At 38.9% G+C, this 26,872-nt stretch overlaps 1 protein-coding gene across 1 annotated transcript; it reads right to left on the reverse strand.

The window, feature by feature from the left end:
- Positions 1-147: 147 nt before the first annotated feature.
- CFHR5 (complement factor H related 5) lies at positions 148-24,320 on the reverse strand. Its single transcript, XM_040263781.1, has 10 exons — positions 24,077-24,320; positions 22,150-22,332; positions 18,964-19,140; positions 17,332-17,508; positions 15,912-16,094; positions 15,611-15,790; positions 11,673-11,849; positions 8,760-8,942; positions 3,610-3,792; positions 148-1,279 (listed from the first exon to the last, which is right to left on the reverse strand). Exons 1-10 carry the CDS (start codon positions 24,318-24,320, stop codon positions 1,083-1,085), a joined length of 1,884 nt encoding a protein of 627 aa, XP_040119715.1. The 3' UTR covers positions 148-1,082.
- Positions 24,321-26,872: the final 2,552 nt, after the last annotated feature.

Here is a 26,872-nt window from a genome sequence, read left to right on the forward strand (position 1 = left end):
GCTTTTGATGTCATATCTAAGAACACATTGTCAAATCCATGGTCCTGAGGACTTGAAGCCATATTTTCACTTGTATTAGTAGTCATCTTTTGTATAGGTATTTGAAAGAAAGAAAAAGTGCTGTCTACAATAGAAAAACACCCAAAGTATATTTCTAAAACATTTTGTTCAGTATTTCCCAAACTACAGTACACCAAAAAATAAAGGAGTTGTTGCATGAAATCAGCATCATGACCCAAAGGGTCTTTATATTCTCATTTTCTATTTTCTTGGTCTGATAACTCTTTTCTGACTATAAAAGCAGTATATAATGTTAAAATATAGGAAATACAAATAATTTCAAAGTATTCTAATTTCTTAAACCTATTCATCTCAAACCACATAGACTGATTATAGCCAGCATTTTTATTTCTTCTCCTTTATCCATTTATGCCCGCCCAGACAATTCAATACACATAATATTGTAACCTAATAATTCTCACTTAAAATTATAGTTTCTTTTTTGTATATGTATATTGCCTCTTGACTGTATTAGAAGTACCACACTAAGATTTGTGTACATTTCAAAGTCTTCCACTTATTTGTAGAAGTGGTATATTCAGTCCTTTAAGGCGTATGGATGGTTAGAGTCACATTAGAGGTTTATAAATACTTACTAATGCTTGTACAAACATAAGGGGTGACAGTGTTTGTGTTTTTATGAAATTATAATAATGTAAAGAAAGAGATTATCCACCACTTCCTCTGAAATAAAGTTGACTCAGAAAGCCTTGAAGCTGTAAATTTCAGACAATGAGAAGAGGGTGCGTGGAACTAAGTGGTGAAGGCGGGCATGTTTCTGCGTGTGTTACAGGAGAGGGGGACTCGGGAATGGGATACGCGTAGTCCTGCTATGAAAGAAGCCTTGGCTACTCAGCTTACAAATTTCAGAACCTCTGAAAATCCACAGTTCTAGTTAGAACTGTGCTAAACCGTCCCTGAAAGTATAAAGAAAATAATTGCAGCAGTGACTACATAACAAATACTGACAGCCTACCCGTAAGGTTACTTTTCAGGGCACATCCAGGGAAGCTGTGCTTGTCTCACTCACATGTGGGATATTCAAATTTCCCTTCCTGACAGAGGACTCGAAATGACTGTATGGGTGTTCTCTCTTTATGTGAACTTTTACACTCAAATTCAATGAAATCTCCTGTTTTAGCATATCTGTTTGGGGGGTTTCTCCATTTTAACTGTATGTTATTTTTGTTCATTCTATCTTCAGATATGATACATGCATCTGAAAGAAAAAATAATAAAGTATTAATAATATATCTTTCCTTATCCAAGAACAGGGAAATTGCATTTAAGAAAATCTGGAACTAAATAAAATTATAAAAGAATATTAAAAGTTAATATTTATTCAGTTATACTAGACATAGTTCTTAGCATTTTGTATGTATCATTTATAAATGCTGGGCATTATCTCCCCAGGCTACCCATGAGGAGACGGAGGCTCAGAGAACCAGAATAAATATTCCAAATTCACATAATTTGGTGTTTTGAGCCAGAATATGGAAGCCAGGCTTCCCTGTCCTTCACTATCTCCCGGAATTTGCTCAGACTCATGTCCATCGAGTTGGTGATGTCATCCAACCATCTCAACCTCTGTCGCCCCCTTCTCCTCTTGCCCTCAATCTTTGCCAGCATTGGGATCTTTTCCAGTGAGTCAACTCTTTGCATCAGGTGGCCAAAGTATTGGAGCTTCAACTTTGGCATCAGTCCTTCCAATGAATATACAGGACTGATTTCCTTTAGGATTGACTGTTGGATCTCCTTGCAGTCCAGGGACTCTCAAGAGTCTTCTCCATCACCACAATTAAATGGCACCCCACTCCAGTACTCTTGCCTGGCAAATCCCATGGACAGAGGAGCCTGGTGGGCTGCAGTCCATGGGGTCGCTAAGAGTCGGACATGACTGAACGACTTCACTTTCACTTTTCACTTTCATGCATTGGAGAATGAAATGGCAACCCACTCCAGTGTTCTTGCCTGGAGAATCCCAGGGATGGGGGAGCCTGGTGGGCTGCCATCTATGGGGTCGCACAGAGTCAGACACAACTGAAGCAACTTAGCAGCAGCAGCAGCAGGCTTCTTTATGATCCAACTCTCACATCCGTATATAACTATGGAAAAACCATAGCTTTGACTAGATGGACCTTTGTTGTCAAAGTGATGTATGAATCCTAACACCACCAGATACTCACCAAGCAGCTTAAATCAAATACTAAGGTGTTCTGTGCCTCGTTTCTTCATTCATTGGCACAGGTTGTTAATAAAACAAATCTCACAAGACTACTAATAGAAATTATGTAGATTCCATTTCTTATTGTGTTAGACAATGTGGCTGTGAATATTCTTGTACAAATTCTTTTACACTTGCAAGAGTGTGTGTATAGATTAGTCTTCCAGAAATAAAGTAATGAGGTCAAAGGATGTGTGTTTTTAAAATCTGAGGTTTATTCCCAAACTGCCCTTCAAAGAGTTTGCCTCACTTTATAATTTCATTAAGAGAGTCAGACAGACTTCCCTGATGGTTGAACGGTTGACTGCACCCTTTCACTGCAGGGGCACAGGTTTGATCCCTGGTTGGGGTACTAAGATCCCACATGCCCCAGAGCAAATAGTCTGGTGTACCACAACTACTGAGCCAGTGTACCACAGCTAGAGAACTCATGCCAACTAAGATCTGATGCAGCCAAATATTTAAAAAAGAAGAAGAAGAAGATATAGTGCAGATTTGGGAGGCGACTTGCTAACCTTGCCAGTTTTTCTATTTTCCCTGCTAGAACTCCCAGCCACGTGGGAGTAAAAATCCATATTAGCAGTGGTCTGCAAAGAGTTCTTCCAGGAAAAACCGTCAGGTTTACAAGTAGAATTTTGCATACTGATAAAGAACAACTCCCGGACCATCATTTCACAAATGGTCTCCTGAAAAAACTCCTCAGATGTTGTAACATGAAAATACTTTGTGATGTAAGAGTATGTCCTGTGGTTAAATGACTCGGGATATTCATGGAGTTTTGTAATGCACTGTGTATTTTGGGTCTCTTTACAGTGTGTTTATATTACTGTTTTTTTTTTTAAGAATGTATTCATTTTTGGCTGTGCTGGGTCTTGCTGCTGCATGGGCTTGTCTCTAGTTGCGGAGAGTGGCAGGGGCTGCTCTCCCGCTGCATTGCACGGGCTCTCACCGCAGCAGCTGCTCTTGCTGCAGAGCAGGGACTCCAGGCGCGCAGGCTCAGCAGTTGCAGCCTAGGGGCTTTAGTTGTTCCTCAGCATGTGGAATCTCCCCGGATCAGGGCTCGAACTCGTCCCCTGCATCGGCAGGCAGATTCTTATCCACTGTACCACCAGGGAAGTCCTGATTTATCATTTTTAAAGAAACTTTTTTTCCACTCTGCTTTAAATAAAGCAGATTTTTTTTAAAAAGGTGTTCAGTTATATACCTACACTTGTTAACAAGTTTTTGGCTGAGTGAAATTTAAGTAAAAATTATCCTACAAAAGTAGTCCATGAAGATTCTATAAACATCAAGTTTCAGACTCCAGGAAAATATGAAGAACTCACCAATGCATGTGGGTGGTTCTGACCACCGTCCATTTCTGCACGTCACAGTCAGGTTTCCCCGGAGCTCATAGAAAGATTGGCAGCGGTACTGGACCACCGACCCTGGAGAGTATGCTGATAAGGGGGAGGAGGTGATGTCTCCATTGTCAATAGGCGGAGGGGGCCCACAATATTGTGCAGACTCTGGAAGATGACATGCAAGTGTTAAAAAAAAAATCAGTATTGCAGCATAAATGGAATAATGCAAAATTCCAAATATCATATCTTCAATATCTTATTTACATGATGTCTGAGTTCAAATAGCTCATTATAAAATTTCTATCATGCAACCTGATAACTAGAATACAACTATAATGCTTTCACCCTAAAATAAAACACACACAAAATGAGTATTAAGCATACATCAGGGCATGCTCATGTGGTCACTCTCTAGAGTCGTGTCTGGCAGTTTGCAACCCAATGGACCACATCCCGCCAGGCTCTGTCCATGGGATTCTCCAGGCAAGAATACTGGAGTGGGTTGCCATGCCCTCCTCCAGGGGATCTTCCCCACCCAGGGACCGAGCCCATATCTCCTGCACTGCAGGCAGATTCTTTACTGCTGAGCCACCGAGAAGCCCATATATAAGGTTATATAAGTATTAAAAACTGTTTTTATTTAAAGCCTGATGGACTAGTGAGTAAACCTCTGGTCTACTTCACCTTTCCTCATAAAAATGTTTAATTACAGAGGAAAGGTAAAAATAAGTAACTCCCTTCCCATTTTTATTCTCTGAGGCAACTGTTACTGTTATGCAAACATCATGGAGCTATCAGTTATGGTCATGAACTTTTAATTTTACTGAAATGACTTGTAGACATACTCTTCGATGTTTACTTTTTTAACTCCAAATAATAGCATGGGCCTCTTTCTCGGTCCATCACGTTTCAACTCATGTTAAGATCAGCTGGAATAAGTTCCATGGTACTGACTGATCTCCCTACACGGTCACAGAAGGTACAGATACAAAGGGACCGAATCAGACAGCTGATCGCAAGTAATTTGTTCTCTCTCCTGTTTCATTTCTTGTCCCTGCTCTTTTCCCAAACCAACCCCATGTGGACTTTGGATTCTATACCCTCTACACCAGCAAAGGCCCTGCCCCACGAATTGTCCTCTTTCTGCTGTGTCACCAGTGTCTCCTCTGCTGAATCTGTAACCAGCATAGAAATGCGCTGAAAAAGTCACAGCTTCATCAGATAAAAGCAAAGTTACCAATGATTTTCAGGTAGCTAAATCCACTGTTGTTGTTGTTATTTCATCTTTATCTCCATTTACTTCCCTTCCTCCTAGTTAAAATCTTTTAATTGGAAGAAAATTGCTTCACAGTGTTGTGCTGGTTTCTGCCAGACAACACAAATCAGCCATGATGATACGTATATCCCCTCCTTCTTGAGCTGCCCTCCCTTCCCCCCAACCTACCGCTGTAGGTCATCACAGAGCACCAGGCTGGGCTCCTTGTTAAATCCACTGTTCAATTCTCAGGCATCTTGCCCAGTCCTAAACAGTCTTTGAAATGTTTGCCTTCCTGTCGAGTAACATTTTAAAATAAGTTTGTTGTTTGTTTTTTTTACTTATACCATTGGCATTGCTTCTGGGACACCAGTTGTGGTGGTGTGATTTTTAAAAAGGAGCCAACATTTGGTCTGACTCCTGCTTCTTGCACAGAGCTGTGGAAACCCTTGGAATCTCCTAAAGATGGAAAGCAATCAAAGTGCCTTTTGTTCCATCAGTGAGGCGATTTTTGGAAAGCGCTTTGATAACACAAGGATGCTCTGGTTGCCAGGAGAACCGCCATGTGATCAGAAGGCTGAAACTTTCAGTCCCTCCCTGACCTGCAGATTTCATCAATGGTGCCAACGTACTGAAGCTTCCATAACCCCACAAAAGACAGGGTCCACAGGGCTTCCTGTGGGAAGATGTGGGAAGAGCCATGATGCCTGGAGGGGGCATGGCAGCTCTGCACCCTCCCTCACACTTTGTCCTGAGCATAGCTTTTATCTGGCTGTTCCCGAGGTGTCCTTTTTTATAATAAATGGTGATCTAGTGAGTAGACTGCTTCTGAGTGTGCTGAGCTGCTCCAGAAAAGTAACGGAACCCAAGGAGAAGGGCATTGAAAACTTCATCTATACCTGGTCGGTCAGAAGCACAGGTCACAACCTGGACATGCAACCGGCATCTGAACTGGGGCCGCCAGGAGCGGTCTTGTAAGACTGCGTCCTTAGCCTGTGAGATCTGAGGCTGTCTCTGGGTAGACAGTGTCAGAATTGAGTCCAATTGTAGGGCACTTGCTTGTAGAATGAGGGGTAGCACCCCCACATTGCAACTCAGCTCAGTTCAGTTCAGTCGCTCAGTCGTGTCCGACTCTTTGTGACCCCATGAATCGCAGCACGCCAGGCCTCCCGAGCTCCCAGAGTTCACTCAGACTCACGTCCATTGAGTCAGTGATGCTATCCAGCCATCTCATCCTCGGTCATCCCCTTCTCCTCCTGCCCCCAATCCCTCCCAGCATCAGAGTCTTTTCCAATGAGTCAACTCTTCACATGAGGTGGCCAAAGTACTGGAGTTTCAGCTTTAGCATCATTCCTTCCAAAGAAATCCCAGGGCTGATCTCCTTCAGAATGGACTGGTTGGATCTCCTTGCAGTCCAAGGGACTCGCAAGAGTCTTCTCCAACACCACAGTTCAAAAGCATCAATTCTTTGGTGCTCAGCCTTGACTAGACGGACCTTAGTCGGAAAAGTAATGTCTCTGCTTTTGAATATACTATCTAGGTTGGTCATAACTTTTCTTCCAAGGAGTAACGTCTTTTAATTTCATGGCTAAAATCACCATCTGCAGTGATTTTGGAGCCCCAAAAAATAAAGTCTGACACTGTTTCCACTGTTTCTACATCTAAATGTTGAGCTTTAAGCCAACTTTTTCACTCTCCTCTTTCACTTTCATCAAGAGGCTCTTTAGCTCCTCTTCACTTTCTGCCATAAGGGTGGTGTCATCCGCATATCTGAGGTTATTGATATTTCTCCCTGCAATCTTGATTCCAGCTTGTGTTTCTTCCAGTCCAGCGTTTCTCATGATGTACTCTGCATAGAAGTTAAATAAGCAGGGTGACAATATACAGTCTTGACGTACTCCTTTTCCTATTTGGAACCAGTCTGTTGTTCCATGTCTAGTTCTAACTGTTGCTTCCTGACCTGCATACAGGTTTCTCAAGAGGCAAGTTAGGTGGTCTGGTATTCCCATCTCTTTTAGAATTTTCCACAGTTTATTGTGATCCACACAGTCAAAGGCTTTGGCATAGTCAATAAAGAAGAAATAGATGTTTTTCTGGAACTCTCTTGCTTTTTCCATGATCCAGCAGATGTTGGCAATTTGATCTCTGGTTCCTCTGCCTTTTCTAAAACCAGCTTGAACATCAGGGAGTTCATGGTTCATGTATTGCTGAAGCCTGGCTTGGAGAATTTTGAGCATTACTTTACTAGCATGTGAGATGAGTGCAATTGTGTGGTAGTTTGAGCATTCTTTTGCATTGCCTTTCTTTGGAATTGGAATGAAAACTGACCTTTTCCAGTCCTGTGGCCACTGCTGAGTTTTCCAAATGTGCTGGCATATTGAGTGCAGCACTTTCACAGCATCATCTTTCAGGATTTGAAACAGCTCAACTGGAATTCCATCACCTCCACTAGCTTTGTTCGTAGTGATGCTTTCTAAGGCCCACTTCACTTCACATTCCAAGATGTCTGGCTCTAGGTTAGTGATCACATCATCATGATTATCTGGGTCATGAAGATCTTTTTTTGTACAGTTCTTCCATGTATTCTTGCCACCTCTTCTTAATATCTTCTTCTTCTGTTAGGTCCAGACCATTTCTGTCCTTTATCAAGCCCATCTTTGCATGAAATGTTCCCTTGGTATCACATCCATACAGGACTACTGGAAAAACCATAGCCTTGACTAGACGGACCTTAGTCGGCAAAGTAATGTCTCTGCTTTTCAATATGCTATGTAGGTTGGTCATAACTTTTCTTCCAATGAGTAAGCGTCTTTTAATTTCATGGCTAAAATCCCCATCTGCAGTGATTTTGGAGCCCCCCCAAAATAAAGTCTGACACTGTTTCCACTGTTTCTCCTTCTATTTCCCATGAAGTGATGGGACCAGATGCCATGATCTTCATTTTCTAAATGTTGAGCTTTAAGCCAACTTTTTCACTCTCCTCTTTTACTTTCATCAGGAGGCTTTTTAGTTCCTCTTCACTTTCTGCCATAAGGGTGGTATCATCTGCATATCTGAGGTTATTGGTATTTCTCCCAGAAATCTTGATTCCAGCTTGTGCTTCTTCCAGTCCAGCGTTTCTCATGATGTACTCTGAACAGAAGTTAAATAAGCAGGGTGACAATATCCAGCCTTGATGTACTCCTTTTCCTATTTGGAACCAGTCTGTTATTCCATGTCCAGTTCTAACTGTTGCTTCCTGGACTGCATACAGATTTCTCAAGAGGCAGGTTAGGTGGTCTGGTATTCCCATCTCTTTCAGAATTTTCCAGTTTATTGTGATCCACACAGTCAATGGCTTTGGCATAGTCAATAAAGCAGAAATAGATGTTTTTCTGGAACTCTCTTGCTTTTTCCATGATCTAGTGATTGGGTCCTGGAATTATTTTAGCAAACTTCCCTAGCTTATCTCCTTGTTTGGCTGCTCCTCTTTGCCCACCTCTTTCTCTCTTGTTTAGATATGTAAACTCTTCATGTGTTCCCAGCCCATCCCAAAGCTTTCATATCATCTCTCCAGCAACAGTTACCAAATCCAAACCCTAGCCTTGACCACTCTCAGATTGCCTGCTCTATATCTTAACGCTGGATGTTGAGTAATTCTAATGAATAGAATCGAGTTTCCAATGAAGGTCTCAAACCTCTTTCTTCTCTGGTCACTGTTGGAGATACATCTTAGAGAAACAGTTTAAAACATGGGCAGAATTGGGTAACTAGATGACAATTTAATGCTTCAGAATATTGTGTAATAAATAGGTCGTAAGTTTTTTTCCTGTTCTTTAGATAAAGCAAAGATCAGAAACCTCTTTTTAAACAACATTATTTAGAAACAAATACTGACCTACACAGTGTGGTAAGGACTGCCATTGCCCACTTTTGCACACAAGTTCTTTTGCTTCCAGAAATTCATAATTTTCTTTACAGAGAACAGTGACCTTTTCTCCTTCCTGATAATTCACCGTGGTTAGCATGTTCTGAGCATTAGGAATCTGAGGTGGAGGTGGGCACAGTTGTATCTTTTTTCCTACAAAAAAAATTGTGTTATTTGATTAATAAAAGCTAAGGAAAAACAGCTCAACAAGATGACATTTCAGTGTAATGGGACATTCAATAACTCTCTCTCTCTCTTTCTCTGCATACACACACACACACACACACACATATATACATATAGTGTATACAATGCTGGGCTTCCCTGGTGGCTGAGTGGTTTAAGAATCTGCCTGCCAATGAAGGAGATTTGGGTTCGATCCCTGGGTCAGGAAGATCCCCTGGGAGGGTATGGCAACCCACTCCAGTATTCTTGCCTGGATTATCCCATGGACAGAGGAGGCTGGTGGGCTACAGTCCATGGGGTTGCAAAGAGTCAAACATGACTTAACACCTAAACTACAACATATACTGTGCTATAGTAATACCTGTATTTTATGTTAACATAGTTTTTGGTTTAAAAAGCGTGTCTGTGTTATAATAATTGATTTAAAATTTCTCAGGTGGCCCTACTCACTATGCTGTCAGCACTCTTGTATAATTTTTCAAATTAACCCTTTTAATTTTTTCTAGCTAACCCACATGATTCAAAAAAGTTATGTGCATGTGATTCAAACATGTTAGAACAAAAAAAAAAAATATTTAAATAGCAACAGTAATGACAGAACCAGCCAAGGCTTCCCTTGACCACCTATTCTTTTATTTTTATTTAACATTTATTTTTTAATTGAAAGATAATTTTAAAGAATTCTGTTGGTTTCTGCCAACATCAATATGAATCAGCCATAGGTATACATATGTCCCCTCTCTCTTGAACCTCCCTCTAGAGATATATGGAGTTCGTAACACGGAGACTTACAATACCATATGTAAAATAGATAGCCAGTGGGAATTTGCTGTCTGACTCAGGGAACTCAAACAGGGGCTCTGTAACAACCTAGAGGGGTGGGATTGGGAGGGAGATGGAAGGGAGGGTCAACAGCCTAAACTCTGATGGCAATAAAATATTTTCATAATCCTCATTTTCTTCTAAACAGAACAGTGCCTGCTGGTGGATGTGGTTAGAATGCCTCTGTCTGAGTAGGAACTAACTCTTTTTTGGTCAGTGGACTTGTTCTTAGGGAAACACTTTAAATGGTCACCTTAACGCCGGAGCACTGCGGTTAGAGCTGCAGGCCCACCTCCTGACCAAGACTCGCGGGGGTGCCTTGCTGCGGTGCATCCCACCCCCAGGGCACAGGCTGCTGTCTAGTGGTGCTTCTCTACAAAAAAAGATTTTTTTTTTTTTTTTTTTACTGCACCACGTAGCTTACAGGATCTTAGTTCCCCAGCCAGAGATTTGAACGTTTGCCCTCAGCAGTGAAAGTGCACAGTCCTAACCACTGGATCACCAGGGAAGTCCCTAAATTTCTTTACTTTAAAAAATGGTATTCTCCTATTTCCCTAAATTTGTATTTTCATCTACTTTTTGGTTGCAAAATACTTTTTTCAGACTTCTCACCATTCTTCTTAATTAGAGTAAATTTGGTTAGACAGGTCTGCTTAATCTTTTTAAGAATTAGTTTTACTTAAAGAATCAACTGTAAGTAAAATATTCTATTTCATTCACTTCCTCTGCCTTTACTTTTATTATTTCTTTCTCGTCTTAATATCTGGAATGTATGTTTTCCCCTAGCTATATATTTATTTAATTTATATATATATATATATACACACACACAAGTTTATTTTTTTCCTAAAAAATATGCATTTAAGGCTCTGAATGTCACTCTAAATTTTGGTTATTGTGCATCTCATAGGTTTTACTGTATGTTTTATAATTATAATACACTTCTTAGTATTTTAAATATTATTCCATTAGGTTATTTGGAAGTGAATTATTTCACAAAATGAAAGATAGAAGAGGAGGTCAATTTCATTATTACTTTTAAATATTACTTCTTTGTGGTTATGAAACTGATCTATAGAGTCTTAATACTGGGAATGTAACAGTGAACTATAGCTGGTTAATTTAAGTAAACATTCCACAGGCATATAACAAGTTCTTGAAACTCTCAGAACAATAGTCACTTCTTAATATAAAAAATAAAAATATGTTGAAAAATAATATATTTAATAAAAATGAAAAATTTTAGTTGTTTTAGACAAATGTAGTTAACTTATCTTAAAATCATTATTTAAATTTAATTATATATTCAAATATTTTTCTCCTTCACAATTTCTAATGCCATAATACCCAGAAAGTTTTTAAGGTTTTTATTGAATTTGTTACAATACTGCTTCTGTTTTATGTTTTTGTTTCTTGGCCCTGAGGCATGTGGGATCTTAGATCCTGGACCTGGTTAGGAACCCATATTCCCAGCATTGGAAAGCAAAGTCTTAACCACTGCACCACTAGCTAAGTCCCAGCCATTGTACTCTTTCGTTAGGAGTTAGTATTCCATCATGTATATTTGATATGATCTCTTTCGAAATGAGTCTTTAAGTGGTAAATTTTCTTAGTCTGTCCTACGTTTCAAATTTTCTTTATTCCATAATCATTAATGAGTATAATATTGGTATATAGAAAAACTGGCCACCAGTTACCTTCTCTAAGCACCTGCCAGGCTCCTCTGTCCATGGTTATGAGCAGTTTCTAACGTTACCTTCCAATTTTATGATTATATATCACAGTAAATAATTTAATTTAGAAGCATGTTAATTTCAAGAGCATTTTTCTGGTGAAGAAGCAAAGGATCTACAAAATCTTTCAAACAACTCTTACCTGGGCAGTCTGGTTCAGGGTCCCACTTCCCGTTGATACAGACTGTCTGTCTGTATGTACTCTTCCCAGCACATCTGTAACTTACTCTGGCATTGTGATTAAATTCATACATATATGAACTTAACTGTCCTCTTACATAAAACCTTGGTTTTTCACACCTCTTAAGTTGGTTTGTTGCTATTAAAAAAGGAAGATATCCATACACAATAAGACTATTAAACAGAAACTAAGCAACATTTCAATAAAATACCTGAAATATTTATGATATCGTTAAATTATGCTTGATGCATTTAAGTATCATCCTATGAAATTATTCTTCATTTCATTGCATGAGGTAGGCTGTGCTGTCAAAAAACAGTAAAAGAAAGCAAAAAACTATAGCCTGTGTTTGAGTGACAAAAAAAAAATGGATCAGAAAGTCTTGGGAAATGAGAGTGCAAGATGGGTTGCTTAGGTCCAGGGGTTTGACTGAAGGTCAGTCCTCATGTAGCTACATTTAGCCTAATGCTTAAAGGCAAGAAAAGGTACCCACTAAATCATGCTGAAGAAATATTTTCAAAGCATTCAAGTAATAAAAAGAGGTGATGCATGAATAAGTCTGTAGCAGTATCGTATTAATAAAGAGAGATAAATCTGGATGTTCCTTGAGGTTCAATTATTCCCACATTTCAGAAGCTTAGCAAAGACCCAGAGTCAGTAAGTCAGAGAATGTGCCGGGGAGAACTTCCCTGGTATAACACTTTGTTGTTCAGTCACCAAGTCGTGTCTGACTTTTTTCAACCCCATGGACTGCAGCACGCCAGCCCACCCCTATGGACCCTCAAAACATGCACTTCCAAAAGGTCTCTTGCTTGTGGAGGTGGTTTTTAGTATTACATTCCCCCTGCTTTTGTCCACAAATACATAGATTGCTATGGGACCTTCCCCTTCATGTGTCAAAGGATGGAATAATGAAACGTGGAGGATTCTGCTTCTTCTCTGCTGCTAAGTCATTTTTCTCCATTAATTCCTACTTTAAACGGACCCCAAGTGATGCTGCTGATTGGAGGTCTGTGTCCCACTTCTACATGATTGGCGACCATGAGCGCATACAGTTTACACCTTCCTGGGGGTGGGAGACAGCTCCTCTCAGGGGGTCATCACGGAGGGCCAGTGACCAGGGGTCTGCCAGACTCAAAGGGGTTCAGCAGCTAACCCCGGGGGGTTTTCATCCCCAGGAGTAAGGGGCCCAGTTGATGATCCAAAAGCCAGGGAGATGGGGAAGGAGTGGCCTGGGTGATCTACTTTAGAATCTGAAAGAGCAGCAGCAGAGAATCTGCTAGTCTTTAAAGTTCAAAAGTGAAGACTTTCCTATGTTGAGGTTGCTGGAAACGGGACAGAGGAGGCCAGGATCTGACTTCTTTGGGCTTCCCTAGTGGCTCAGCGGTAGAGTCCATCTGCAATGCAGGAGACTTGGGTTCGATCCCTGGATTGGGAAGATCCCCTGGAGGAGGAAATGGCAATCCACTCTGGTATTCTTGTCTGGGAAATCCCATGGACAGAGGAGACTGGCAGGCTACAGTTCATGGAGTCACAAAGAATCAGACACTACTCAGCAACTGACTTTGTCAGGAAAAACCTGGCAAATACTTAGGCATTGTAGCTGAAAGTCCAGAGACTGCTGGATGCAAGGGAATAGAGCAGACAGACCAAAAGAAAAACTCAGAATAAAGCTTATGGCTTCAGTGGAGGAAACATGTAAGCAAGCTAATCTGAAAATCTGGGATAGAGTTAAGGGAATTAGGAAAACAGGAAGAGCAGAGATCAGGCCTGGGTCCTGGTCTCTCTTTCTCAAGAGGAGACTCCAAACACCCCACAATGTACTATAACTCAGGCTGCTGCTGCTGCTGCTAAGTCGCTTCAGTTGTGTCCGACTCTGTGCAACCCCATAGCAGGCAGCCCACCAGGCTCCTCCGTCCCTGGGATTCTCCAGGCAAGAACACTGGCGTGGGTATAACTCAGGCTACATAATTATTATTTTCGTTCTTATTTTGGGTCCAGAGGCATTTCCAGGCTGATGCAATGAAATAAAAAAAGATCAGATAGTAATTATTTATAGAAATGTTCAGATGCTCAGCTGTGTCCAACCCTTTGCAACCCTAACCCTATGGACTGTAGCCCTCCAGGCTCCTCTGTCCATGGGATTTCCCAGGAAGAATACTGCAGTGGGTTGCCATTTCCTTCTCCAGGGGATCATCCTGACCAAGGGATTGAATTAGTGTCTCTTAAGTCATTGACATGTGAATTCTTTACCACTAGCACCACCTTGGAAGCCCATTTATAGAAATAAAAAAAATCCAAATTTATTCTGAGAACTAATATGGGAATTCAGCAAGGTTGGTGAAAAGAAAATTGACATAAAAATTCTGTTATTATCTTGCATATAAAAGTATAATGATTCAAATATATAAGGTAATAAAAGGTTCTATTTACCAATAAAACCTCAAAGAGACTAGTGAAGAAACTTATGCAGAAAATGGTATTAATGAGAAATCTATAAAACATATGTAGAAGCTTAACATAAGACCTGAATGCACAGGTTGATGTACTCAGCTAAAAGGTCAAGTAAAGCTTTACAGACTCCCTATGTCTCTGAGAAGACCTAGACTAACAGAAAGGAGGGTGTCGGGGTGTGATGTAAGAAAGAAGGCTAGTACCACATGGACCACACCCTAGAGGAGGAGCCTTTGCAATGCCAACCAAAAGCTATTGCGAACGAGTTACTGACACACAATCTTAAAATGCTTTAAATCTACACAAACTGAAGTGGTTACCAAGGCTCTGAATTAGGCATTGGGTCGACGCACATGGGCTCTGCTATTCTGGTACTTTACAATCTAAATAGGAAGACAAGTGTCTTAGGTACAAGACATGGAATAAATGTTATACAGTAAAGGTACAGGCAGATAGCACAGTGGAGAAGCTCTATCATTCTACTGGAGTTTCAGAATGAGACTGCGGGTAGAGGAAAATGAACCAGGAAAGGCTTCACAGGTGAGAGAATTTTGAGTTGAGTCTTGAAGGTGAATAGTTTTACATGTGATTAAAATTGAGAAAGACATCTCAGGAAAAGAGTAAAGAGGGAGAAGAGGCCCAGAGTTTTCAGAAAACATGGCTTTGAAAGTTTGCAACTGGAAGGTTCGTATGTAGGGGACTTATGTACCCTTATACCTATTGTTATATTGCATTGCAGAGTCACACTTTAAAGTTCTACCCTAGTTTATGTAAGACAGTATCCCGCTGTACAGATGCGCTGTCATTTATTCAGCCTGTCCTCCTCACCTCTACCATCTCCCAAGCCCTTGCCTTCCTCCACTCAGGAACTGTTCTTATCTGTCCACACGATGCAAACCCCTGCATGCCAACTGTACTACTATACTTTTCAAGGTACTCTGTTGTTTTCTTTAAAAAGAAAGAAAGAAAGAAAGCATGGCTTTCCAGAAGCTTAAAAAAGCAATCCGTCTGCATAGCTTCATCACGTGGTGAAGGTGGGATGGAGCAGAAGATAGCTGGAAAAAGCAGTCTGGAATTCATCTGAAGCAGAGGTTGCAAATGTTCTTGATACACAGATACTAAGTGTCTCAGTAATTTTGTACAATATTCGTAGATCAAAGGAAATCCTTAACCATTCAGTTTATTAAGCAATGAAGAGCAAGCAATAAGTGTCTTGGTGCTACTGCTGCTAAGTCGTTTCAGTTGTGTCCAACTCTGTGCAACCCCATAGACAGCAGCCCACCGGGCTCCCCCATCCCTGGGATTCTCCAGGCAAGAATACTGGAGTGGGTTACGTCCTAATAATTTAATATTTGGTGGACACCAGCATGTGCTGGTATAAATATATTTATTGATTTTAAAAAGTTATAAACAATCAAATATAAAATGGAGAAACATATACTCACCAACACACTTAGGAAGCTCGGTCCATATTCCATCAATGCATGTAACTGTAGTATTCCCAATCATTGTATATGCATTTCTGCAACTTAACACCACTGAAACTCCGTGTCGATAGGGAGGGACAGAGGGCTGGCTATAGCCATTCTCAAGCTGAGGCATAAATCGACATGCTTTCCCCGGTTCTAAGAAAATGTCATGAAAAATATGCTTTACCTTTAAAATACTTTATCTTTTTACATATGTATTTATACATACAGACAAAGTAGAAGTAACTGTCCTGTTTAAACATGAACATCTATTTACCGACACACGTGGGCAGAGTTGTCCATTCTCCATCCATACATTGTGTTTTCTTAGGCCCCTTCATTACAAAGTTAGGGTTGCAATCGTATTCCACCTTTTCACTGTGTTCGTATTTTTCTTGTTTTATGTGTTTCACTTTTCCATTGGGCAGTTGAGGAGGTTGACCACAGGATCGCACTTGCCCTAACACAAAATAAACTGTGTAAATAATGCTTAAATGGTCTTAAATATTGCAAATTATGGAGTTCCGATTTTGTTTGATCTAGAACTGTTACATTTATACCACGTTCTTAATTTTTTCAGGTTTGTTTTTACAGTGTATATAGAGTATTGGCTATTCTCTTTCTCAAATTTTGAGTTTTTAGTAAGAATAATCTGAATAAATCAAAGAAGAAAAATGCATAATGAACACATATACTGATCACCTAGATATATAAATGTTACATTTTGCATAGTTTGCTGTGCTCAATGTTTTGTGAAGTAATTTAAAATAAATGATAAACAGTGAGATTTTACTTCTAAATTCTTCAGAATCCCTATATAAGAAATAAGGACATTTACTTACATTTATAAAATATCTTATTACATTTCTTCAAACTAGCAATAGTGTTTACCATAATCTTTTATTCTTTCTATACCCAAATATTCTGGTTGTCCTCAAATACCAATATATTGCAAGTTATTTATTATAGAACCAGGCTGTTACATAAATAAATATCAAGTATGTGGTATGATACACACATACACTTTATGACATATTTATAAACACCTGGGCTTCCAGGCGGCTCAGTGGTAAAGAATTCGCCTGCCAAGCAGGAGATGTGGGTTTGATCTCTGGGTCAGGAGATTCCCCTGGAGAAGGAAATGACAACCCACTCCAGTATTCCTGCCTGGGGAATCTGATGGACACAGGAGCCTGGAGGGCTACAGTCATGGGGTCGCAAAGAGTCAGACAAGACTTAGCAACTAAACAGCAGCATAAACACTTAAAATAATTTGATCAAAAACTTGATGAAAATAATGTCATCTGAAGCAAGTCACAAATTGTCATTGTTTTATATCGAGTAAACCATTTTTACAATGATTTGATTATTCTCTTAATAAAAATATAACAAGGGCCAAGTAATATTTTTTAAATTATATTCTTAATAACACTGAGAAAAAACACTAGCACTCTTCACCTCAGCTACAATATTTTGATTTTTAAAACCCCTTTATATACTTCAAAACACGAGGTAGAATTACCCCTTGACAAAAATAATTTAAACAAGCTATACAACTCAATTACATGGTCTATCACCCCTCCTCCTTCTGCATTTTTTGCAGTTTGTCAGATTATAAATACAAGAGCCAATAAAATACATGGATTTAATATAAAAATCTAATTCTTATTTCAATCAATCCTAAAATAAACATTGACCTTTGCATGTTGGAAAATTAGGCGACCATCCAAATTGGTAGCATTGAACTGAATCCGGCCCAACTCTTTTAAGTCTTTGTCTGCAGGAAAATTTCAGCACATCTCCAACTTTGTATTTTTCTTGCTTTGGATAAACATCTACATTTGCTTCTAAAAATGGAAGATGACATTCTATTTCTAAAAGTAGAATTAAAGTAAATGAATACATGTGAAATAATCATTGCAAAAATGAAGTTAATGTTTTCAATGTAAAAATAAGATTCAGGGAGCTTCACATACAGAGCAGCATATATTCTTGCCTTTTAAAAGATTTATATTCAGCAAGTATGTGTTGGAAAAACTAGTCAGTTGAGCATCCAGGTAAAATTTTGTATAAGAGTCTCTTCAGGATTGTTATAGACAAGTTCTGAGAAGTTACTTATAAATTATTAATATTTACTTTGTTTAGTTAATAATAAAACTTAACTTCTATAATTTACTTATAGGATAAGAATAATGTTCAGTCAAAGTACATGAAAGTCCATCTTTTGAGAAATAAAAATTAAAATATAACGTATTTCACTACACTTTCACATAAAAGATGATAATTATGTTTAAAAAGTAGATAGATGGAATGCCTGAATAAAACATATCTAATACATTTTAAGCAGGATGGAACATTAAAATGCAATTCTTAATTTTATAAATAAGGAACTAAATATCAAAACTTTTTCAAAAACACTTGGCTAAGTTGCCTCTAGGTTTTCTGAATCTTTCCATTATACCCTGTAAAATGTAAAATACTATATTACTTGTTAAATATTAACAGAAACCTCAATTCAATAAAGCCAGGAGACCAGAAGTTTCTCAAGCTCCATGAAGATAGCCGAGCCCAGCAGGAAGAAGAAAGGCTCTTCTTTCCTGCAAGGACTCAGCCAATGAAAAGCCACTGTCTACACAGCCCTCCGGCTTCCTCTTCTTCTCTATAAAAAAATTCTCCTTCTCTTGCCATGCAGGGACTTGCATGTGACTCTTCATGGTTGCAGACGCCAATTTGAAATTCTCTGCTGATCCCACATAAACTCATTGCTGGAAAAATAACTGATGCCCATTTATTTCAGGTCAACCTACATGTATGTAAAAACTAAACCATTGTGAATACCTTCTGATTCAATTAGAAATGGATATATAAATGAATATATGTGTGTGGCTTTCTCTTTTAACCTTCTATTATTAATGGCTCATTTATAAGATTCTCTATTGAAATTCACATGTAAAAATATAAATGACAATCAAGACAAAATAAGCACTCTCAATAGATCAGGCACACATCAAAAAAGTATAGCGGAATATCTTCTAATTAAATAATCTCAGAAATATTATTTAATCTACCCAGTTTCGTGTATTGTTATTGTCACTTTAATGGAATTCTCCATTCCATTCCAGTCCATGGGATTCTCCAGGCCAGAATCCTGGAGTGGGTAGCCTTCCCTTCTCCAGGGGATCTTCCCCACCCAGGGATCAAACCCAGGTCTCCCATATTGCGGGTGGATTCTTTACCAGCTGAGCTATCAGGGAAACTCTTTCTAGAAAGCCTACTGAAAAGAAACCTATCCATCATTGTTTTTATTTTCCAGAGAAGCAGGTACTTACCACGGCATATGGGCAAATGGGACCAGCCGTCTTCACCACACACTATGGAGTCTGTGGTACGTCCGTCTTGGTTTTCATAGCCAGCGTGGCATTCGTAGTTCAGCCTGTCATTGAGCTGAAACCATGTGACATCACTCTTGACTCTGGCATTCACTAATACTGGCCTGTCACAGGACTCTGGGGCAAATTAAGAATCAAAATTTTATTTCTACTTCCAAGCACACAACAAGCCAACACTGACCTTTAATGATCATTGCTGCTGCCGCTGCTGCTAAGTTGCTTCAGTCGTGTCCGACTCTGCGACCCCATAGACGGCAGCCCACGAGGCTCCTCTGTCCCTGGGATTCTCCAGGCAAGAACACTGGAGAGGGTTGCCATTTCCTTCTCCAGTGCATGAAAGTGAAAGTGAAGTTGCTCAGTCATGCCCTACTCTTAGCGACCCCATGGACTGCAGCCTACGAGTCATCTCCGTCCATGGGATTTTCCAGGCAAGAGTACTGGAGTGGGTTCTGATGAATAAATGTCCTAATAGAAATCACCAGTAATAATAATTTAATAAAAATTGGTTTTAGTTACATTTTCCTCATATATCTATTTCTGGGTAAGTTTTTGTTTAAAATATATATTATATATTTCCTATTATATTATGTATTATATAATATATATTATATATAAATATATAAATAATATATAATGACTGTAAATATATATATATATATGGGCTTCACAGTTGGTGCTAGTGGTAAAGAACCTGCCTGCTAATATTGGAGACTGAGACACTGGTTTATTCCTGGGGCAGGAAGATCCCCTGGAGGAGGGCATGGCAACCCACTCCAGTATTCTTGCCTGGAGAATCCCATGGACAAAGGTACCTTGTAGGCTACAGTCCCGAGGGTCCCAAAGAGTCCGATATGACTGAAGCAACTTAGCACATACTTATGTAGTTCTATCAGCTATAGTATACATTCTAATGAAAGTGAAAGTGAAGTCTCTCAGTCGTGTCTGACTCTTTGCGACCCCATGGACTGTAGCCCACCAGACTCCTCCGTCCGTGGGATTTTCCAGGCAAGAGTGCTGGAGTGGGGTGCCATTTCCTTCTCCAGAGGATCTTCCTGACCCAGGGGTCGAACCAGGGTCTCCCGCATTGTCATCAGACGCGGTACCGTCTGAGCTGCCACGGAAGTCCACAGGGAAGGGACCTCAAAATTACGAGACCAGTTCTTATATGGTAGTTGGCATACTGATCTCTTCCCCCTCAGGAGAGACAGGAAGGTCCCTAGGTTTTTACTACTCTGGGATGTCAGCAAATAACCCTAGAGAGAAGCCCTTAAATCTTGCTGGAGGTACACACTGCTTCTAACTGCCAAGGTGTCTTTGCTGTTTAATTATCCTTTACCCAAGTCTGCCAGTGGTCTTTGTTCAGAAAGCCTGGACCACCAGCGATGTGAAACTGTTCCTGGGAAACTGTCTTCTAATACCATGTTCTAATGAACTTACTGAAGTAGAAAAAGCTTGTAGAAGAATGTAAGCAGTGTAAATTCAGAAAATTATTACAAAATCAACACACCTCTATAATTACCCTCCAGGTGGAAAAAGAGTATTACTCACATTGTCAAAGTCTTCTATGACCCCTTCCAATTACTAACCCACTTTTCTGACTTCAAACACCTTGAAATAATTTCACCTAATAATTTTGAAACTTTAAATTTTTTAACTTCATTTTTTTACATTTACTAGCATCAGTATCGTTTTTGTGATTAGCTCCAGTTTATTCCATTATTTTATTGCTTTAATGTATCCAATTTCTAAAAGTTAAGTGCACATTTAAAGAAGAGGAGCAGCCAGTGGTAACTTGTTCTTCTGATATAATTACTAAAAAGTAAAAACTGTATTTACGTGCACATTCCTTTCTTCATTATCAAATTCTCTAAAAATCACTGTTACATAGATAAGTAAAAAATGGCCCCTGTGTTGTCTGCTTCTTTATCCCTGGCTGATCATTCACAAAGACAGCTGGCACCAAACACAAATTTTTACACATCCAGTTGCTTAAAATAAATTTCATATTTATTTTATAAAAATATAAGAATAATATAAGCATATTTTCATCATTTGGAGAGCTTCTCTGCCTAAGAAAAGTGAAAGTTTTAGTCACTCAGTCTTGTCGGACTCTTTGCAAACCCATGGATTGTAGCCCACCAGGCTCCTCTGTCCATAAGATTTCCCAGGCAAGAATACTAGAGCAGGTTGCCATTTCCTTCTCCAGGGGTTCTTCCCGACCCAGGGATCAAACTCAGGTCTCCTGCATTGCAGGCAGATTCTTGACCATCTGAACCACCAAGGCAGCCCTATATAACTTCAAATTCTACCAAATTAAAGGTTTTTTCTATGCCTCCTAACTTGATTAGAGAGTACTGATTTATCATTTTGTATCCCTAAGAAAACCTGTAAGAATAAGAAATCCATTGTTAGTGTAAGTTTCCCAGAAACCAGAACCTGAAACCCACCCATACCTCTCAAATATTCACAAATTACAAGAATTTCTAGACCTATTCCTTCTCTGAACATCAGATCATGGATTGAAAAGAGTTCAGTATTCGTGTCCTTGGACCACTACACCATGGTTGAAGCTTGTTCCTTGGACTCACGACTTATATTAAAAGAAACAAGAAATCAACTATGGGAGACTGAATTTGAAGATAGTGAAGGATAAACGTCCAAAGATCTCAGCCTCAAATAAATTCAGCTTTGCCTGAAGCTCTGTAATGGCGTAGGACATGGCAACCCACTGGAAAATCGTGGGGACAGAGGAGCCCGGTGGCTACAGCCCCTAAGGTTGCAAAGAGCCGGAGATGACTGAGCATGCAGGCGTGAAGCTTTATAAATCTAATTAGGGTTTTGGTTTTTTTTTTTCCATTTTCAAAATAATGGCATTTATTCTAGGGGAAAAAGAAATAGACTTAAGAGAAGGATTATCTCCTTTGGAGACATGGAAAAACATAACCAAAGAAGTTAAATCAATGTGGTATAGAAGTATTCCTGTATTTTATCAATATATTTTTTAAAAATGAGTTTGACATCATTTTACATGGTGCCATCTAATCTCTGAAGAAGCAAAAAAAAGTTGGAGTAAACTTTCATGTTCTGGGTTCAGAAAGATTCATAGTAAAGTATAAGATTACTTACTAATGCAAGTGGGTTGACTTGACCATCCACCTTGCAAACACTGAACTGTCCCTGATGGTTTTCCATCTGCTGTTGTATATCCTGGTTTACACTTATATTGTGTTTCTTTATTTACAGAATAAGCATATGCTGACTCAGAAAAAAACCCATTGGCAACTACAATATCTGTTTTTAAACATTTTTCTGAAAAAAAAGGAAAATATAAAAATTTATTAAAAATTTTCATAATAAATCAATGAATATGACTATAAAAAGAAAACCATAAGCCGCCTTTCAGGAAAACCACAGCCTAGAATTATTCTTGCAATCCACATTTTTAGTTTATTAAACCTCAAAGAAAATATTTTAGGAAACTATATAAAATATTTTACATAGAATAAGGCACATTAAAAATAAATGTGTTGCTCTAGAAAAAGCAAGGAAAGAATTCTGACCAGAGAGTTTTGGTATGCCCAAGAGAAATCCAATTCGGTTATTTAACAATTTCCTATAAAGAATTATGAATGATTTGCAACAAATTGAGCCCTTTGCTTAAGTTTTTACACTGGTCTGGATTTCCCTGTGAGTTGGCAGTACTCAAACGGAGTTGTCAAGCTTTGAAATTCAGTTCTTGGACTTTGGTTGCCATCACCCCATTAAATGGGTTGCAAAAACATTTGTACCATAAGTGAAGCTTATACAACATGAACCTTGTTCGGTCACTGGACATTTCAGATATGATGTCAATAGATTTGTTCTTTTATTTTATGTTTTTGGCAAATATTGGTCATGTTTAAGCCCTCTGTAATTGTAAGAAACCATGGCCTCACTATTTACTGAAACACTGTTGTCATTCAAGCTGTTTTAGAAAGAGTCTGTTTCCTAAAAGGTTAAATTTAAATATTGAAGATGTGAAGTGATTTTGATAGCATAATTGCTTTTTTTGAAAGCATACCAGAAGATTCCACTTCCTGTAAGATGAAGTAGCTGGTATCAGCATTTCTTCCCACTGGTTAAAAAGCTGGAAAACTGGACAAAACGCATTTCCAGGAAACTGGAAACTGCAGTGCAGGTCCATGATGATTAAGAGAGGGGAGATAAGCAAAGTCCAAACCCCAAAGCATATCTTTGTGAGCATCCCAGCTCCCAGGGAGAAGTCAGGCAGAGTCCTGTGGTTTTTCTGAGATGAGAAGAGGGAGATAAGGGTTTTGGAGGCCCTGGCAGCTAGAATTTATAGGCCCGAGTAACAGAGAATTGGCACTATGGTGAGAAACAGCTAGAGAAGTTTTTATGTCTCCTTGAATACACCATGCAGGCATAGAGTTACTATAGGAAACTGGAAAGATGATTATAAATTATTATAGATTTTATATAATAGAAAGATGATTGTAAATTATTATGATGATTCCAGAGGTCTGGAAGATGCTGCCATGTTATAGTTTCCAAAGGAATTGTTTTCGATTTTAAATCAGTGACAGACATAACTCTCACAAGTACAAAATTTTTAAAACCTAGAAATTGTTTATTGAATCAAGCATGTGAATTTAATATTAACACAAAAGGTTCATTATTAACAATTGCCTTAGTTATAAGACATTTTAACTGGTATTGGACTTTTTTCTCTTTAATATTTTAGTTTTCTAGATATTTATTCTCAGCTAACATGATAATTTTAATGCACTGTACACAAAAAATGGGTATTACTTTAATGTAAAGGTACTATCTTCAAGTGCTTGTATTCTTGTTTAATATTTGTTTGATTTGTGTAGGCAGGCAAACTACGTTACTTGTGCATCCATTCAGAGACAGCTGTAACTAAAACACAAATGTGTAAGATAAAAGCAAGTGGTGAAATCTCTATTTAAGACGTGACAATAGGTTTATTTCTTTAAAAAACAAATCACAACATATTCACAACCAGGATTGGAGAAGACGGCCTTTCACTTACTAGTGGAGATGCATTCAGGGGGGGAGGACCAGCCCCCTTCAGCACAGGTAATGTTGCCCTTGTTATCCGGGAGGCTGTAGCCCTTATCGCAGGTAATTTGCACAGTGTCACCTTCCAGGTATGTTTGTCCCGAAGATGCAGATTGACCGTTTTCCACAAAAGGAAAGAAACACACTCCTAAGGACCAAAAGTTGTTTAATGTACCAGATGGAAGTGGTAAAACAGTAGTAAAATACATTTGCATCTTACAATATTTTTTAATGGAAAACTTTCAAAGCTAAAAGTAAGTATGAAAATAAAATTTTAAAAGAATTTAGGTTTTGCTGCTGTGTTGATGAAATGTATGCTTTTCATATATGTTTCATACACAAAAGGAAATTAACATTTCACTCCATTGTTCTATGGTTTTTATAATAAAATATTTTATTTTATAAACTTTTCTAGGTATAAATGGTATTTTAATATGTTTCTCTCTTAATTCTCATAAATATTTTTTTTATAGAAAGACCATTATTATTACCTTTGTTGGCTCATTTATTCTCCCCGCCCCCACATTGTTTTTCTGTTTTAGTACACTTGTTACCTCCTGAGTACACTCTTCACATTTATTGAAGGATTAATATAGACACAAAAAAAGTAATCTATGTCAACCCTTTGCATCAGGTGGCCAAAGTATTGGAGTTTCAGCTTCAGTGTCAGTCCTTCCAATGAACACCCAGGACTGATCCTCTTTAGGATGGACTGGTTGGATCTCCTTGCAGTCCAAGGGACTCTCAAGAGTCTTCTCCAACACCACAGTTCAAAAGCATCAATTCTTCAGTGCTCAGCTTTCTTCACAGTCCAACTCTCACATCCATAAATAGCCTTGACTAGACGGACCTTTGTTGGCAAAGTAATATCTCTGCTTTTCAAAGCTATCTAGGTTGGTCATAACTTTCCTTCCAAGGAGTAAGCGTCTTTTAATTTCATGGCTGCAGTCACCATCTGCAGTGATTTTGGAGTCCAAAAAATAAAGTCTGACACTATTTCCACTGTTTCTCCATCTATTTCCCATGAAGTGATGGGACCAGATACCAATGGAATGTTTACTCAGTCATAAAAAAAAAAATGAAATAGTGCCATTTGCAGAGATATGGATGGAACTAAAGACTCTCATACAGAGAAAAGTCAAAAAAGAGAAAAATAAGTATCATATAATACCACTTTTATGTGGAATCTAGAAAAATGATACAGATGAACTTATTTACAAAGCAGAAATAGAGACACAAAGGTAGAGAACAAATGTAGGGGCACCAAGGTGGGAAAGAAAGTGGGGGCGGGGGATGTTGAATGAATAGGGAAATTGGGATGTACATATATACACAACTATGTATAAAATAGATAATTAATAGTAACTCGGGCTTCCCTGGTAGCTCAGCTGGTAAGGAATCCACCTGCAATGTGGGAGACCTGGGTTTAATCCCTGGGTTGGGAAGATCTCCTGGAGAAGGGAGCGGCTATCCACTCTAGTACTCTGGCCTGTAGAATTCAGAGTCAGACACAACTGAGTGACTTTTACTTTCATTGGCAACCTACCATATAGTATAGGGAACTCTACTAAGTGCTCTGTGGTGACCTAAATGGGAAGGAAATCCATAAAAAGGGGGATATATGTATAACTGATTCACACTGCTATACAGCAGAAACTAATATAACACTGTAAAGCAACTATATTCCAATAAAAATTATTTTTACAAAATTTAAAAAAAGAAAATGTAAAAGTATAGATGCTAAACCTTATGTGATCCTTTCAATATTCAAGAGAATGATACATTTCAAAAGAGAATGGATATGTACAAAGACTTTTTTTAAAGAAAAAATTATGACCAGGCTGATAACAAATGAATATTAGGACATACATATTAGGAGTGAAATATATTAATGATCAGTTTTAAAACTTACAGCATGAAAGAAAGCTCATATATTCATTCTTCATTTGGTTTTCAAAACAGGCTTCTCAAAACATGAAGGACTGCATCTCTCCTCTTTGCTGCCTCCTCTAGTCCTGACCCCTGTGACTCTCTATCAAGGCCTTGTGACCCCACCTGCCGCGTCCTTCTCCACTCCCCGAACGGTTCATCCCCATCAGGCATTTACTCACTGAGACACTTTGGAGTCGGTGACCATCCACCCTCTGTGCATGTTATGGAAGTCCAAAAGTATTTTGAAGGAGACATAAAATTATATTCACAGGAATAATAGAAAATTTTCCCAAGAGAAACTGGGAAAGATGCCTTGTATTTCTTTTCATTGTACAGAATTCCATGGTTTATCTTTGGAAAATCACAATGTCTCCCTGGGAAAAATAAAACAAAACTGAAGAATTAAATATGAATCTACATTTATGAGTCATTAAATCATATTTTAATCATCTTATCAATATTTCTTTCTTTCAGCTAGCTTAAATTCCTTTAGCTTAATGCCCTCCGGTGCCCTTATTAAGAACAAAGAAAGATCTCTGATGATGAGTGCAGGTGCTAGTGGTAAAGAACCCGTCTATCAGTGCAGGAAACATAAAAGACTCAGGTTCCATCCCTGGGTCAGGAAGATCCCCTGGAGGAGGGCATGGCAGCCCACTCCAGTATTCTTGCCTGGAGAATCCCATGCACAGAGGAGCCTGGCGGGCTACAGTCCCTAGGGTTGCAAAAGTGACATGACTGAGAGATTTAGCACACGGCACATTGTCAGTGAAGGTAAAATGTAGGTGTTAGAGTCACATGAAATATAATGTCCTTTGCAGTATCTTCAAGAAGAAAA

The sequence above is a fragment of the Oryx dammah genome, unplaced genomic scaffold (genome assembly GCF_014754425.2).
Source record: "Oryx dammah isolate SB20612 unplaced genomic scaffold, SCBI_Odam_1.1 HiC_scaffold_21, whole genome shotgun sequence".
Taxonomy (NCBI): domain Eukaryota; kingdom Metazoa; phylum Chordata; class Mammalia; order Artiodactyla; family Bovidae; genus Oryx; species Oryx dammah.